We start from the raw sequence: 18,200 nt of genomic DNA on the forward strand, positions 1-18,200 counted from the left end.
TTTTTCGGATATTGTTGTGCAACGTATAATATATATATTTCCTTATGATATTTTTTAATATTGTCGAAGATAAATCAAGTATTCATAGAGCGTTGCCAGCGAGCCAAGGATAGTAGATCTGGCTTTCATATGCTTCCCTAGTGACAGCACAGTGGCGGTTGTGACACTTATTTCAAATTATGATGTCAACTGTTCCATAGCTTATGACTTTCCTCTAACGTACAATATATAACATGACAGTATCTCTGAAAGAAATATAGGATCGTGTGATTTGGTATCCCTAAAATCATTTTCCCTCGTTCATTTTGACATTAAAGAAAGTTAATGCTAACTAAATTAAAATAATAGTATAGTTAATTTCTAGTACCAAAATTAGCATTTTCCAGTGCATGACCAAGTTTTATAAGTAAGGCAAAGGTGAACTCAGGAACATACGTGTTAGGCGAAACAAAGCGTGTGCGATTTACTTTCACGTATGAGGGGAATCCGAATTCGGGGGTAAATAAAAAAAATCATTTTACATACAAGTTATGAACTCACAACGTTCTTTTCATCACAACGCTAAAATACTCACAAAATAACATACCTCAGTAATATTAAATCACCCGCAATGTATCACATAATTAACATTATTCTAATACAACAGTTATTGGAAATCGGACGGAAACTTACATAACAACTTATTTATGACAAGTTCAAGTTCAAAACCATGTTTATTGTGCAGTAAGCACGCAATACAAGCTAAACAACCAAATTTAGCTTAGGCTTATGTTTATTCTGTGCAATTATACAGTACTGCTAATCAGTACAAACAACTGATCTCAATTAATTATACAAGTAAATAGGAAACAAACGGTAGTGCCCGTAGTCTCCAAATGGAGAACTGATAGGGAGCAACACTAAACTAGAAATACAAATGGAAATAGCACTGGCACAGTAACTCTGCTACAAAAATGATACGGTTCACAATTTTGTTATATTAGTACCAACTAGATGAACAACCAGCTCATTTGCACATGGCTTCATTACACTACCACAATCCCTAATTCAGCCCCAAGCTTGAATGTACATAGTACGATATCTACAATGTATGACTCTAGTGCATAGACATAATGTACTCTAACAATACCTTTAGGCTAACATACCTCAATACCAACCTCCAGCTGAATCCATAGCTCAGTAGGGAACAACCAAATGTAGAGCGAGGGGGAATCAGCTAATAATTTTTCCATGTACTAGAAGGAGTTACTTTCTTTGCCATCAGTTGTTATCGCAAATAGCAAATGTATTTTCTGTACGGAATAGAGTTATAAAAACGTTTTTACAACTGTATAGAAAAACATGTAAGCTACAATAATACAATTTTATAGTTTTTAATTTAAGCTAGGAAATTCTTTACACAGCTAGACTTAACTGAAACATACCAATTACCACAACTCTTGCACCGAAAACAAGATTTTTTGATGAAAACTGATATCTTAATAGTATAATGATCTATCTAGGAAAAATAGAAGTCTCAGCAATTAACCAACGAGGAATTGTATTTATGTGAGGTAATAACACCACTTAGGCAAGCGTACTGGGAAATACCAACCTTAATACCTCCTCCTTCGTCTTTTACCCACAAAGTGGGGTTGACAGCGGCACTTAACACGGTCACTGAACAAAAACTTATATTTACAACTATTAACAATGGCTACAGGTTTTTAAAGTCATCCCTTAGATATTCTGAGTTGTCATGCTATGAAATGGCTTTCCTAAAGGAATAAACAGACAGTCTACACAGACCTCTGTCCATGGTATTCTCATCTACACGGTGGTCTTTTGTTGCCTCAAAACATCAGTTTTGGACGATTGTAGCACCAGGAGGGTAAGCAGTGAAACTCTCACTGTGCTAAGATTTGAGTCTCAGGGCCCAAGTGTAGTGGAGGCACCAGCACACGCTAATGAAAATACCTTTTTATATTAATAAGTAAAAAAGAGAAAAGTAAATGCAATTAAATCATCCATATTGAGTTGACAGTATACTGTTTGAATCATAATCTAAATAATGTGGGTTATAAATTAAATAAAAAAATTGTTTCGGAGATATTACAAGGCATTTTTATGGTTTACAGTGAAATTAGAAGAACTAGAAGTAGTCCTGGGATCAATGGCTGTACTTCCGTGTGATCTGGTCCCACCAGAGGATGACGACAGCGTAGCTCTAGTCATCTGGTACAAAAACGATGACAAGACTCCTATATACAGGTAAGACGTTTGTGTTTCATGTAATGTGCATTGTACTAGGCAATCAACAGTTTAATTATTGTACGTTTTAATGAACCGTTGAATGGTTTAGTTTTTTTTTTTTTGGCTAGGACTGTTTAATAGGATTGTCCTATTAAAAAAATTAATGACATGTGTTTTTGCAATAAACACGTGAAAATATTCTTTGTGATTGTGATATGTCAAACCATTTTCTCCAGCAAGTAATAACTTGTTATCTAAACGATAAATAACAATTAGTTTTGTTAAATACATTAAGTTTGACAATATCATCATTTCCAGTCACTAAATCGTGAAATAATAATAAAATGAGGTTTTATTCATTCTACATTGGTTATATGAATAAAAGTTTTTTACACATCCTACCATTAAATTATTTTTGATTTTAAAAGACTATCTACGGCAAATAACATTAATATGGGTGGAAGTAGCAAGATTTTCCTTTAAAAACTACTGAGTACACTAAATAAAAAAATACATTAATTAAACATTAAAACTGATAATTCCACAATAATAAAGACAAACAAAACTGTAAGTAAATATTTGTTAAAGTAAAGGTTAGATAAATTTATTACACCAAAATATTTTCATTAAGTAGCACAATGTGTAGTTATCGTCTAATACTTAAACAGACTAAATTTATGAAATAAATTAGAAACATTGACACATTTTCTTAACATAATAAAAATACTTGTGACCCTATTGGACAGTTATTGAGATACGAAATGGCAATTTCTTTGTTTCCTAGACATCACTTAAACATCCACCTTTTAGCATGATCAATACGTATTTGAACTATATGATTGAACGGCTGCCATTATTAGTTAGTTATCGTCGAGTTATCGGTGTTTCAGTGTTCCTTGTAATTCATTTAGTGTATTACATACTCTAATGTGTTTTTTATAAAATACTCGATGTACACTATTTTGGTCGCGAATGTTTTATTTACATATTTGACGCTCTTTTACTCTGTAAATAAAACATTTAAAGGAATGCAAATGTAATATACCTTAAGTTCTTTCTTCTAAATGCCACGATTTGTATCTGTAAAAAGATTATAAACTGAGTTAATGTTACTAAGTAAAAGAGTACAATTTTACAACTGTAACAATGCCAATTAATGTTAAGCACGTAGTATTTGGAATTTCCTTTTATTAAATCGAATCAATAAAGCCTAAGCCATTTCACTCATATAAAAGTTGTCATAATTTTACCATAAAATCTTATAATGTATCAAACAAGTATTTTAAAATTTAAGTTTGTTTTTGTAGCTTACGCTGAATAATCTACGCATATTGAAATTTTGTTCGAAAGTTTTACTTATGATGTAAACAAAGACGAAGGAACAATAATCCGATGCTTAAATAGCCTCTATTAACCTTAAATTACTAAAGACATTTAAAAGGCCAAACCTAATAATCATTACTTCTTTTAGCAGCAGTTTCTTCATCTGGCTAGAGTGAAGCTTAGCGTTTTATGGCAGGTAATAAAACGGCGTAAGGTAGGGGATACAGGCAATTACTGTTGTTTTTAATTACGTTTATTAACGTTCGTTTGCTCTAGAGCTGAACGTTATGAGACATTAAGCTTTAGTAATACAATAAATACATGATATTGGTAGGCCCAACTCAGATTTTCTCTAAAATATAACTTTGCACTATGAATGTTAGATATAAAAAATAGAAAACTCTTTTAGTCGTCCTAAAAGTAATCTACATCTCCTCTACAATGCTACGTATATATTTGACAAATTCAGAATGTGGTAAATTAACTTTCTTCGTGGTTGTTCTTCGCGTGATGATAGTTAGACTACCACTCATAGTTTGGATTAATTTTATCGCTTAACACCTGTTAAATCTTGCCCACAGTTTGGATGTCCGTGAGAGGGATCTACAGAAGGGTATCCACTGGGCGGATGGTGACCTGGAAGGCCGCGCCTCCTTCTCCAGTGACCTCTACCAAGCTGCCCTAACTCTGACCAACTCTCGGGGTTCTGACTCTGGTGTCTACAAGTGTCGGGTGGACTTTAAACACTCGCCTACTAGAAACAGCCTTGTCAACGTTTCTGTTATAGGTAGTTTATTTAAACACTACGTTTTTAGCTTATTCCACAAACATATATCGTCCATTTTTTATCAACATACTGTTAAACAATTGTTAAATGATTTACAGTACTGCCCTACTGCTATACCAAATAAACCCAGTTTCAACTATGTGCTTACTTTTCTTTCATGAAGCAACTAAGTGTTTAACCATACTAATGATATACCATTATGTTATATGACATTTCAAAACATTAAATTATAGAATATTTTAAAACAGCATCTCGAACTTCCATTACAAATTACCTTTACTAAAATAATCTAGGTATGTTCCTTTATTTGCCAGACATTGTTTCAAATCAAAAGAAATAAACATTTATTGATAAAATTTGATTTGGAATAGATACACAACAACAAAATCATTAAAATCTTAAATTTTCAGAAGAATGACGAGGAATGTTTGGAAACTTGCGTTACAGATTCTCGTCAATGATTTTTTGACAGACTCTATAAATAATTTCGAAAAGGATTATTACAACAACTAATGAAGTAGATAAAATAAAAACCGTATTATTGTGCGGCTATTTAGATAAATAATCAAGAATCAACATATCCAATAAATGTCACCAGAAAGTTTTAAAATAAACTGAAGAGCGACAGTTGTGCGTTAACCTTTCTTTACTGGTAAATTCAATAGCCCTCTTATCTATTGCAGATTTTTATATACGTACCATTGTCTTATACTTCATCATTGAATTTATTTTATTAAAATATGACATTTTATACAAATACATGTTTGTAACACAAGTGCAGCAACAACCTTAGTTAAAAATTTTATAATGACCAGATATCTTGATGGAGATTAGCAATATAGTTGTATTATACTAGACTTATGTTCGTTGATAAAATATAAACTAAAATAAATCCGTTAGAATCATGCATTTGTAGTATGTAATTAAAGGGTACTTCAAGTAATGTTTTACAGTTCCGCCGGAAGATATCCATCTAGAAGACTCAGACGGAGCTCTAATCACTTCCAGAAGTCTAGGTCCACTACCAGAGGGCACCCCTCTCCGCCTTACGTGCATATCAGCTGGGGGTAGGTCTGAAACTATATGCATGCGACTAACTTTCAGTTTTCTTGTGACATCTTTCATACCAAAACATTAAGAACCTGCAGCTATATTAACATCACTCATTGCAATAGCGAATCAAATCATGTCAAAAATACCCTCAACATGTGAGCATAAATAGCTGCAAAATAGCATCAATAGTTTATTAACCTAAAAAAAAACATATTCTGTAAAATAGAAAAATTATGTAATATTAAAACCTTCAGGTTATCTCGTCACAGTTCGCGGAAGACTCTCTTCAGGAATACTAATACCTATCGGGTTAAATAATTTATACTGAAATTTCTATTAGTCTAGTATTATTGATTCCAAAATTAAAATATAATTGATCAAAAGCAAGGTAAGTATTTATGTCGAAATGCAAACCATTGGGCGCATGGATTTACTATCGCAAAAACCGCATATTCAGCTAAAATTATTTAAATACAGAATATATGACGTCAAACTGTATGGCTTTCAAATGTTATTTAACGGTTATGTTATTTTATACTTTATTAAAAATGTGATAATATAGCTCCTAATAAGTATTTCAGCTTTATATACAAACGGGTTTACTATTCTCAACAAGTATTTAAGTTATAGCAATTAACTATTTAACATCAGGTGTTGATTTAATGAATTTTTTACACTAAAAAAGTCTAAAGTATATTTTAACAGTATCCAGTACAACGTTACATGTATTCTCTCAGTACTTCCCAGAATCGTTGAAATTTATCTGTAAAGTTTAATTAGCTTACATGTTAAAAACGTTGGGTTATGGCCAGCCTGAACAGCGTTGGCTTTACAAAATATATGTATCTAATCTCACTACATCCTATACTCTTCAGTAAAGATTAGGTCAAGTATCAAGTTTTTTTGCGCTACGAATACAACATATTGTAAAATTGGATGGATAGTTCATAGTGCACTGTAGTTAGATATCCAATGTCGTTTGTACGGACTCATTTATTGTTTACCTAACAGGTGTGCCAACTCCTCGAGTGACGTGGTGGTACAACCTGACTCTGGTAGACGACACGTACGATGTACTACCAGACGGCAGAGTACAGAATGTGCTCACGTTCGATAAGACTGAGCGAGAACATCTACACGCCGTCCTTACATGCCAAGCTCTCAACAGCCCTTTTGTCGTGCCTAAATCCACTTCAGTCACAATCGACTTATACAGTAAGCAGATTTCGCGTGTTCGGTTTAGTTTCTTTTACATAAGTCTCGCCTGGTTTCAAAAATCCCATTTTTTGGTAGCAAATAAATAATTAAGTACTGTGAGTGTAAAATAAGTAGTAAATCTCCTAGAGTCTGATAACTTGTAAATTATTTTGCACACATTAAACGTTGGCAAAGTTGAAATAAATAGAACCCAGATAAACAAGCCGTGGCATAAATCCTTATTTATTATCTCTGTTAACGTAATTAGGTTAAATCTATTAAACCACTGAATTCAATCAAACAGACAAATGATCGATTAGCATTTGAGGATGAAATAATTTCCGTAACTCAGCCATACGTTATGGAAATGATTTCCATTACACATGGTAGTTAAATCGAAACCCATTCATAGCTAAGGCCTATTGACATTTATCACAATAATAAGTAAAATCATAATTTGGACTATGAAAACGCAATAAAACAGATATTTATAAATAAACAGAATTTTATTTAAATAATTTAATGTTTCTAAATAGTCATAAGTGATTATGTTTATCCATAGACATTTTTTTATCATTCACGTGTGCGCGTTTATACAGTTTATAATGTGGTAACTATTTGTTTGATAAAATTATTTCTACTGTTTTAAAACGATTGTAGGAACTTTGCTAATTACACTATTATGACTTCCTAGTTGGTCCCCTGGACGTGAGACTGCTGGGAGAGAACCTCCCTATGAGTGCTGGGTCTGAGTACGAGGTAGCCTGTCAGACCTCGGGGTCTAAACCGCCCGCCACACTTACGTGGTGGAAGTCTGGCGTACCTCTACACGTACCGGCGAGGGAAGTGGTAAGCGAACACTCTACCAAAGTTCAAATTTAGTATCACAGTTCATTTAATTCCTGAGTGGATGTTACTTGACTGTTGATTTGCAATAGTGCTCATTGAATCTTTAGATTATCAACTAACAGAATGTCCGTATATTTCATTCAGGTACACATAATGTCCAAACTGCCTTTGAGCATTAAAATATTAATGATATACTTCAATACATTTATGACACAATCTGTAATATATTTTTTACCACTACCTATGTTGTATGTTAATGTTATGGTAACTCTACTGTTGTGACGTAGTCCAGTATAGAAGGCAACGTGACCACCAGCACCATAAGACTGAGGCCAAGCAAGGAAGATCACGGTGCCAAGCTGAGTTGTCGAGCTACCAACCCAAGAGTGCCCAACAAGGCGTTGGAAGCATCATGGACTCTTGACGTTTATTGTAAGTAATGATATATGTATACTATATATTATTACGCCTAACTCTATAAAATGACTTCATGCTACAACTTTACTTGAACCTAATTTAATTTGTTTGGATAAAAAAGTATGTGCAACCAATGGAGGGTTCCAGCAACGAAGGGTTTAAAGTATATAAGGCAGAATATACAACAATATTTATGATTCGTGGTAGGTATTATGTAATTCATGATATTCATTGTATGGTTAATTGAACAAATCGGTACGACCTTTGTTGATCCTGAAATGTGTCAAACGATGAAAAGCGTAACTTAAGTTTAGTTAATTTAATTTATTTAACAATAGACGAATTTTTGGAATAAAACTTATGTTAGAGATTGAATTTTAGTTAGAGATTTTCCACGAAAAGCTACTATTTCACAAATACTACCTAATAGACTCATGTATACTCAAAATACCAACCATTATTGTTCAAGCAATAGTTTTTGTCCTATCTAAATCACACAGTGCAATTCTCAATACCTAGAAATGTCTTACTCGATTTAAAAGTTTCACTACGGGCGTCACGCTCCTCTATATGTGCAGTCTGCTTACATATGGTAGTGAATGTGTTAAGGATACTTTTATCAGCAACATAAACATGGTATGCTATTGACAGTCGTACCAGAAGCAGAGGTGGTGCTGATTAGGGCTGACAACAGGACCCAGATAATAGAGGGGATGTCCGTCGTGCTGGAGTGCAGAGTAACGGCAAACCCAGCTGCCACTGCTGTTAGATGGATGCACAATGTAAGGGTCTTTCATTATGATATTTATACTTTATAACCTCACATAATATGTGAAACGTAAGGGTATTCAGAGTGTTTTAGTTTGAATAATTTGATTATACCATCAGCTGAGTACAACAGCTGTCAGACATTAGTATATTTATAAAGTTGTTGAGACAAAACAAGATGTACAAATTATATATTAAGTTACAAAAATCAAAGTGCACTATCAAATATATGTCTCCGGGTATCTAAATTGCTAAATTGATGGAACTAGATGTGTTAAAACCCAGAAAAGTACTTCAACAGGCATCAGGGATTGAAACTATCTCAACTTGAACTTCAATTAATTATCAGTAAATTAGGATGTACTATCAGTAAAGTTATAGAACCATCGCAAACATAATACACAACAAACACTCCTAAGGCTACATCATTCCAGATATGTTAGGGAATGACCATTCTTGTTTCACTCAATTCAACAATAACATGAAACGGCACATATCACCCTTTAAAATGTAACAGAAAATTAACTTAAGCTTTCCATGACAGTTGCAGTGCTGCAACGATCGAACAAGAGCAAAGCTGTAGTTTTGCCAGTACACCAAAGTTTTCATCTTCTGAAGACTATATTTTGACAGCAGTACGATTTCATGTAAACATAAATTGTCATTAAACTAGTTGGTTTTGACTATGTTGATTAAACATGTCTGCCATCCATATTTTACAGAACGTGGAGATGCAAGACTCCATGAACCACCAAGTGACGTCAAACAATAACCACTCTCTGTCGTTGACCTTTGTCACAAGACAAAACAGCGGACAATACTCTTGCAGTGCTGAGAACAGTGAGGGTGTGACCAACAGCTCACTACTCAGTCTCGACGTTAAATGTAAAGTATTGATTTAGTTTTTTTTTTGTAATGCAATGCCATTATTAATAATGTCAATTATTGATTATGGTAGAAAAACAAATATTGTACACTAAATAAAGATAGCTTAAAAGCATACCAATTATTTATTGTTCTAAATACAACATCATTGATTAGGTCATAATCTATTTGGCTTCATTATCGTGTTAATAATTAACTGATAATTAGTATTTACTATTGTTATCACCACTCCAGTATTCTATGTGATCTTATTGCATGCAATATTTATTATATTTCTGTAAGAGCAATTAATATTTTGTAGACAATAGGACGTTCTATAGGTGAAAAAATACGGCCCAGTAGCAATTGGACATAAAATAAAAAGAAAACAAATCATGTCAATGCACTTTTTTATAACATTGGTTATTAATGATAGTTGCAATAAAGCACCTGATGCAGGTTTAAGAAATAACATATTTTTCTATCCATCTCTTAAAAAATATGGATGTTGGATCGACTGAAAAATGAATTTTTGCCAGTTAAATGGTATACTTATTAAATACATATTACTGGGTATTGTTTTTATTAAGAAGAGTGGGGCGTAGCGTTATTATTTTCCAACCTAAACATATGCTATAACATACGTCATGATGTTTTAATGTCAGTGTTATACAGTATTAACCTTTACAGAAATAGGATACCTATTTCAATTGTTATAATGTTTAAGTGTATTTTTTATCTAGATCTCAATGTAAAATTATGTTTCAAATTCACATTTTTCTAAATAAAAGTAAAATATATCGTAATAATAATGTATTATTGTTGTTATTAAGTTTATTTATTTTCTTGTAATAGTTTTGTTAGAGATCTACAAGTTGGTAATGGTAGTTTACGCAAAGATCGCGTAAGGATAGTCTTTACAACAAGAGAAGACAATTTAAGGCACGAGCCCTGGCAAACTTCTACGAATGTCGTTAAGGTTCATTACGCGAGTTGCGTACACTACTTTACCTACGACCGTTTCTAAATTACTAAAAAACATTACTCATAATTTCCAAGATCGGTTATGTTTTTGTTTATAACCACTCATTGCCACTGATTGTGATGCAACGACTCATTGTCCCAACCAATCACTCATTGCTTAATGAATTGAATTGGTCTTAACAGCTGATAAGTTGACGTTCGAAGTATTACAATTTTACTTATTTTCTCTCAATTCTTGAACCTCGTTGGTGCAAAGTTATACTGTACAAAACAATTATGTAAAGTAAGTAAACAATACTAAAAAGTGAACCTTTTCATTTCGAAGAAATGCATTTAAAAAGGCTTGTTTAAAAATGGTCGCAGGTAAAGGCCCTTTTCAAAATGTCTCAAAATAGAAAGGTTTTAGCTAGCCGCAGGTGCACAATGCCACTATGGGAGTTGTTTCCCGTCAATTACCCAACTTAACTACTTTAGCAGCTCTTCTAGTGAAGATCCCTTCACGTCCCACACTGCTTTACAATCTTTTTTTATCAAGTAAATTCTAGTTCTGTTCACAACGTAAAAGTTTAATTAAAAAAAAATATAATAGTAACCAATTAATATTTGAAATATATTACTGTTAGATACTGTTCAATGAAATGGCGACCATACATAGTAGGCCAAGTATGAATGAAGATGAGTGTAGGATGAGTGGCGCGATCTTGTAGTCTTGTTAGTGACTAAGGCCGACATTCTTTAGACACAGATGTTAATTAATAGCCCATAAAGCTAATGGCAACTAAGGGACCTACAGTTTATAGTGGAATCTGAACCACATTTTTCCTTTGTATATACGAATTGGTCTAATTATCAGGATAGTACTGCGGATAGTCGTTGTACTCACTCGTGTGGACGTTAATCCACACCAGGGAGTATCGCATCCACAGTGCATGACTATAAATATCCACAATTCGTGACCTCCTAGTAGCTGGATTACAGGACGACGCCACCCGTCCCAGTCATACATATTGTATTTAATGTAAAAAAATTAGACGTAATAATGTGTGCACCTCTAGAAAAACGTTTGGTCGCATTTGAGGTAATTGGTAGACGAAATTTACACTTTGCATCAATGAAATGTCAAATAATTGTAATTCTCTACAATAAACGTAATAGAGATAAGGTGCTTCATTTAGAGGGTCGCATTTACCGTTACCAGGATGTGCTCATCTTAATTGTCTTGTATTAAGTTGCAAACAAGTGACATCACACCAGTTTCTCCTCATTACACTAAAAACTCGCAGCATTTACTGTTAGTTCTAGAAAGGAATAATGCTTGTTAACAGTTAGCAATTGAATATTTAGCTTTAATTTTGAGTAATCAATTTAAATTTTGGAATATTCATTTAAACTCTTAATGTACTGTACAGTAAAATTAAATTAAATAATAGTTAGTTTAAAATGAAACTTAATAAGAAAAACTGAGATGAATATTTTACAACGTTACCTCACATAAGAAAATATATGTTAAGTTTATTGCCTATAGTAGATTTAAAACATTGATACTTAGCTTTTTTGTAATCAATTATGATTTTACAGACTTGCCCAAGTGCTCCAGTCCTCAACAGAGAGTATTCGGTGCGTCCCTGGAGGAGGCTGTCAACCTCACCTGTGCCACAGAGGCCAACCCTCCAGCTGTCAGGTTCTGGTGGAGACATGACGTAGATGGTGTAGTGACCAACGCCAGTGATACCACTAGTGTGGCCCTGGCACCTGGTGATAGTGAGGTTACAGTCAAGTGCTGGGCGGAGAACTCCATAGGGAACCAGACTGAACCCTGCTCCTTCATGGTGGTCCTTGCCAGTCAGTTCATCTCTTATAATTATTAATATTTTTGTGTATTATTGAAATCAATTGCTGATTACAAGTTAATACTCGAATGTTCGGTTGGCTTAGTGGTTGTAGAGATCAATGCAAAATCTGCAAGACAAGTTTGTTTCCAATTAATATCAATTATGGACCCACATAAATCTTTTTATCACGCTGTCAATTAATTATGGCATCTAAAAAAGGTAAAAAGCACGCCGTTTCTTTCGTCTGTAAAAAAACAAAAAAAACAAAACAAACAATAATAGCATTGATTAACATGAAAAATATAGCTGTTTTCTATATGGACTATAATAGTAATCTATTTTTTTTTTAGCAATTAAAATGTCGTAACCTATTTGGGAGACGTAAATATTAAGTTTTATTTCCTAACAAGTTGTCGTTCATGAAAGCTTTCAGTCAAATATAATTTGTATCACAAAATTTAAAAAATAATGTCTTAAAAGAAGTTACACGGTTCAAGTTTGGGCAACCACATATACAAATGTTTATATAACTTCAAAAACCTAGTTAACCTTTGCCTGAAAAAATATATGTAGCCGTTTACCAAAACGGAGTAGTTAAATGAACATAATACGTTTAGATTCTCTGCCATAAGAATTCTAAAAAAGTATTTTCTGCTAAAAGTCGGATTAACACAAATTATATTCTAAAGTATTACATGGTTAAGTATTATATTGTTACATCTACAATTAGAGCTACGGTCTTGAAGGAAATTACTATAAGTGATGGTATAACTAAAAAGGAAGTAGTAATTACCAAAAATGCCTAACAACACGAACTTACAAGCCAACTTACACCAAACAGAGGATTCACTTACTATACCATTATCACTTTATGATCATCATATTTTATGTAGGCAGTCCCGAACCTCCGAGCAACTGCAGTGTGCCGGGCCTTGGTGAGACTTGGCTCACTGTGGAATGTGTTGTCGGGAGTGATGGTGGACTACCGCAGACGTTTGAGGCTACAGTCTCACTAAATGAGAGACTTGTGGCGAACGTTAGTCGATCTGGCTCTGCGCTCTTCTCTATTACAGGTAAATGATCCGAAGGAATCTCAAGCTCTAATTTAACTTAACCGAATGTTATACAGTCCATGCTGTTTCATATTATTTGTAATGTAACCTATGTAGCCTATGTGGGATACATTCTCTCCAATTTGAGGGTTCCCATTGCAGAAAATGCCATAGCAGGTGGCTCAACTTCAAAGAAGACCTTTTTAGAGCTAAGGAAAGTTCTATTCATGTGGAATGAAGTGTAAATACGCAAGAGATAAAACTTGATAGATTTAGCAATACATTGACAAAAGAAATAACAAATAACAACCACTTTGAGTATTTTTAGTTCATAACAACCGCAGTTTAAGCTGAAAGCTAGCAAAGCAGAATATACATGTATAGCATTATTGTATTACATAATTTCACCTATGTAGTCAACGTATGCTGATATTAATAAGTTATCTCATAAAGTGATTGTCAAGTTCATAATTTACATTCTAAAGTACCACCACTATTGTAATTTTTACTTATTTTTTTCTAATAAGGGGCACTATTTTATGGAGTCCAAAGTTTAGTCCTAGCTTGAAATCATTAAGGTTTTTGTTGACAGGATTAGAGCCAGGAACACAATACGTTATAGCCGTACGTGCAATAAACAACAAAGGTGCCAGTGAAGAAGTCTTCATTAAAGCAGCTACTACTGGGAGACTTTTGACTCAGAGGAGAACTACTTCATCAGGTAATACAGCTTCAACTTCTTACTTTTTTGTCCTTTTTTCTTTTATGCCCCTCCTTCAAATTCTAGGACGCTATGTTCCAGCCCAAAACAGTTTTCACATTACTTCAGGTTAGTCCTAGAGGGTCGCATTATCATATACTAGAAAATTCAATAATTAGTAATCCTCGGGATCTGAACCGGAGTTTCAGCCCTCTACCGCTAGACCAGCTCAATTCTCATCTTGAATTCCAGTTACCCAGCTTAAATTCCGGCTCCGAAGACCTAGTGGTCAAGTATAAAAATTAATTAAGACAGACTATGTGATTGATTATTCAACGCATTGATATAGTGGTTCGTATACGTTCTTTTAGGTAGGCGACCTGATCTATTGGTAGAGCGTGGAACGTCGGACCTCGAGGTCCCGGGTTCAAATCCCGTGAAGCACCAACGGATTTTATCCATGTGATAGTTCCACAACCCTCTAAGACTAGCCTCAAGTAATGTGTAAACAAATCTGTTCTTGAACCTAGAGTTTTAGGATGTGTAGGTGGGACATAAACAAGTATACGGCTTTAGAAGTCTAACTTCGTTATTTTTGTATTGTTTACCTTTCATTGATGTTGTATGTGCTGTGTGTTCTAGAGTCTTTGTCTAGCAGCATAGAATCCACCATTATGCTGGGAGTCGGATCGTTTGTATCGTGTATACTAGTAGTCAGTCTGCTGCTTGGGGCCTCACTTATAGTAAAGAGACATCGCCAGAGACTACACGAGATTTCGAATATCGAAAAGAAGAATGAAATACTGGCCAAAACCGACTCATGCACACTCTCAGACGACGACAAGAACCCCGACATTATACCTTGTAGTACTGGTAGGTGTTTGAACTAAAGTGCCAAAGGTCATCAAACATTAACATATCTAGTATAGACATATATTCATCATAGATTCGGTTGTAATATTGTTTTACTTGTATGACATAAAGGTGTGCAGAGTTCAGTTTTTCGTGTGAGCCGTTACATAATTTACAGGGGGTCTCCAGACTTAAAAAACTGTAAGTTAAATTTCACTTTTGAGAATTTCAATTGGCTGCCATTTTTTTACTGGATTGAGATAGATACCTATAATTTGCGTTGTTGGTTTTCATTTATCAGGACCTTCAAAATGAGGGGTCACTCGATGGGTCTTACCGTTTGAAAGTTTTGAGTTTTCCCCAAAATCCCTCATTTTGAGGATGTACACCAAGTGGCAATTATGCCTAAAAAGTACTTCATAACATTCCATAAAGGTGTGCCGAGTTTAGTTTTTCTAGTATGGGCCGTTAAAAGTTAACAGAGGGTCTCCAGACTTTTTAATAACCCTGTACGAAATATAAGGTTACATTACATTGATCGCCAAGTGATCCATGTAAATCCGAAGAATAGGATTACGCGTTTCGACGTCAAAGCGACCTTGTTAAATCATACAAAGACTTGTCTAAATCATATAGTCACATCACAGTCATTCCAACACACACGTACAAAACACATTACAGGTACAAAAGTACATTTAAAGTAGGCCTACTAACCGATTCGTGGTAAACGGTAGTCACATAGTTCATATCTGCTAGCATGCCGAGACTTGACTGATGGTGCGCTGTATCATATAGTTGTGAGCTCTTTAGTTTTATGAGGGATTCAAACAATGTATTTGACTAGAAAACACATTTTTAATTCAAAAAGATTTTGAGCCTGGTTCCTTATAGCTTTATGAATCTCATAATTTTCCATTGCGGTTAATATATGTCCTTTTCTGCAAATGTGTAATGGTTTTAAATTAGAAATACAGTAATATTTCTATAGTTGTGGTTGCTGTTGGTCAGATGTGCTGCGACGTTTGATTTCTGTACACTGGTGGCTTTAGGCAAATGTTCTTTAAGTCTCTTTTCATACGATTGTCATGTTTGACTAATGTAGAAGTTCTCGCAGTCGTCACCAGTTATCTTGTATACACCACATTTCTATTTAACATCCGGGTTTTCTTTCTTTTTATTCAAAATATTACCAAGCTTGTTTAATGTTCTAAATGCAACAACCTAGCCATCTTTTTCAAATTCATTTTTTATGTCAAGGGGAAATAACAGCCAAATTCAGTTTGTACATAACCTGTTGTATTGGCTGTGGTTTTTGAAATTGGGGTTTTTTATATTCTGGACTGTTTGTTTATTAATTTATCTATGATGATAGGGTTGTAGCCGTTGGATACTGCGATATGCTTTAATATGTTTTTCTCAGTTGTTTTTATATGCATTTATCATATAATTGAAACATAATCACCGTCCATTGTATTATTAATATTTTAAATGAAAGGATGTGTTGTTATTCTTTCTCACATTTCTTGTATGAATTACAGAACTGACGGTGGTAGAGGTACCAGAGACATTAGACCCATCGCATTGGGAGAATACACTAGTCGTTAACTCTGTACCTCTGCATATAGTCAACACACAAACTGTAAGTGGAATATAACGAGTGGGCCTTGTCCGAACAATTAAACCTATAGTAGACATGTATAGTATTATATCAGTGCATATTTGTTTTTGCTACACTATAACTGTATATAATTATAGCTCAAATGAAAACAAAACGAATAATCAATAAATGTTTTTTTCACCACACTATGATGTTTTAGCTGTTTAACATACGTCAATTGGTGGCTGAAAGTTACGTTTTGCTGGCAATGCCAGGTGTCATCGTCATTTGGGGACCGAGCAGGTTTTTACATCCCTAGGGCCGCAAAATCAGCTGTCCACTTACTTTCTTAAACGTGAATGCATGAAATACACAATTGAATTGTTTTATTGTTACCGATGCCTAGCAACTATTTATTATTATTTTTGCTGATTGATCAAATTATTTATTCACATAACCTTAGCGTTGTAGTTCTGTTGACTATCAGTGTGCATTATTATTGTGGTGAATATTGGCAATAGGGTATAGTGTGGTGAAAAATAGCGTTCGTACCACGGACCGAAATTGTTTTCCAGCTCTCGATCGTTTTAATAACTATCTCTAGTCGGCAAAACCTAATTTTCGGCCCTAGGTACGAAATATAATATTAAGATAGTTCACTTAGAACGATTTACCCGAACCCTTTACAATATGGGAGTTACCCTGAACATATGCATTTTACGTGGTGTTCATGAGCATTTCCATTATTACTAAGGGTAAATAAAGTCTCTCTATAGCATAGGCCCGACAGTTGGTTAAAGTCGGAGAGCACAGTTATTGTAGCTACATTCGTATTTCTACGTACTTAGAGTAAAGGGTATTCTCTAACCTAATTAGGGTTTGTTTATGGTAAATTAAATATTATTGATGCAAGGTAAAAATATATAAATATATATATTCGAAGCGTTAATACAAAAAAATAATAAAATAACTCACAATTTTATAATCAACATTTAGAAAGCAGTAGGCCCATAACTAGAAGATATTTTTTTATATTGTATGTCAGGTTTCTGATGTGATTGATTATTCATCTACAATAGTTTCATATTCTTCATTTTTTAAAGCTTAATAGTCCTTTCTTGCATGTGATATAAGCTTACCTGATCGAAAAAAATAAAATTTTTCACAAAAATACATTAATTTTCTTTTTATTTAGTTACACACAACTTATTTTATTATGTTAACAATTACGGAGCTAGACCATTCTTCCTGTCAGTTATATAAAAATGCATCTATAGTAGTCGATACGCATATAATGTTGCCAGAGTACTGTCAGTGTCTAATAGGTGTCTAAGCAACTAGTAATTGCTTGTTGCAGGTGCCTTGTTTACAGACATGGGGTGTTGGTGAGTGGGAGGAGGACTCAAGCATAATCCATAGACATGTGGAAACTCAGACACCTCAAAACGTCTTGGAAAGTGTAGTTTAGGTATGCAACTATGTATACTTTGTAGCTTGGTTTACTAGAGAAAGGTTAAGAGCCACCCCCTCGCCAAGAAAGCTCTGTTTCAGCTAAATACATATTATTTCAATTAACTGGCATGCATTAACACTCAAAAAGTTAAAATAATTTATTTTTATCACAATACATTAAGTAGATTGAACTACTTACTTTACTGCAGCCCCATTACATGAGAAACGTAAGATGAATGTC

General features: G+C 34.0%; 1 protein-coding gene across 1 annotated transcript in view; it reads left to right on the forward strand.

The window, feature by feature from the left end:
* LOC128983097 (nephrin-like) overlaps positions 1-18,200 on the forward strand; it is a 29,926-nt gene that overhangs the window by 10,987 nt on the left and 739 nt on the right. The window contains exons 2-15 of the mRNA XM_054402258.1: positions 2,118-2,250; positions 4,137-4,342; positions 5,296-5,409; positions 6,407-6,610; positions 7,287-7,441; positions 7,729-7,873; positions 8,510-8,640; positions 9,349-9,511; positions 12,053-12,316; positions 13,200-13,379; positions 13,951-14,079; positions 14,701-14,931; positions 16,449-16,549; positions 17,865-17,975. Coding sequence (XP_054258233.1) covers positions 2,118-2,250; positions 4,137-4,342; positions 5,296-5,409; positions 6,407-6,610; positions 7,287-7,441; positions 7,729-7,873; positions 8,510-8,640; positions 9,349-9,511; positions 12,053-12,316; positions 13,200-13,379; positions 13,951-14,079; positions 14,701-14,931; positions 16,449-16,549; positions 17,865-17,975 — 2,267 coding nt within the window. The remainder of the gene's footprint in view (positions 1-2,117; positions 2,251-4,136; positions 4,343-5,295; positions 5,410-6,406; positions 6,611-7,286; positions 7,442-7,728; positions 7,874-8,509; positions 8,641-9,348; positions 9,512-12,052; positions 12,317-13,199; positions 13,380-13,950; positions 14,080-14,700; positions 14,932-16,448; positions 16,550-17,864; positions 17,976-18,200) is intronic.

Source organism: Macrosteles quadrilineatus, unplaced genomic scaffold (genome assembly GCF_028750875.1).
Source record: "Macrosteles quadrilineatus isolate MER2022 unplaced genomic scaffold, UCM_ALF_1.0 Scaffold_1__1_contigs__length_201487025, whole genome shotgun sequence".
Taxonomy (NCBI): Eukaryota; Metazoa; Arthropoda; class Insecta; order Hemiptera; family Cicadellidae; genus Macrosteles; species Macrosteles quadrilineatus.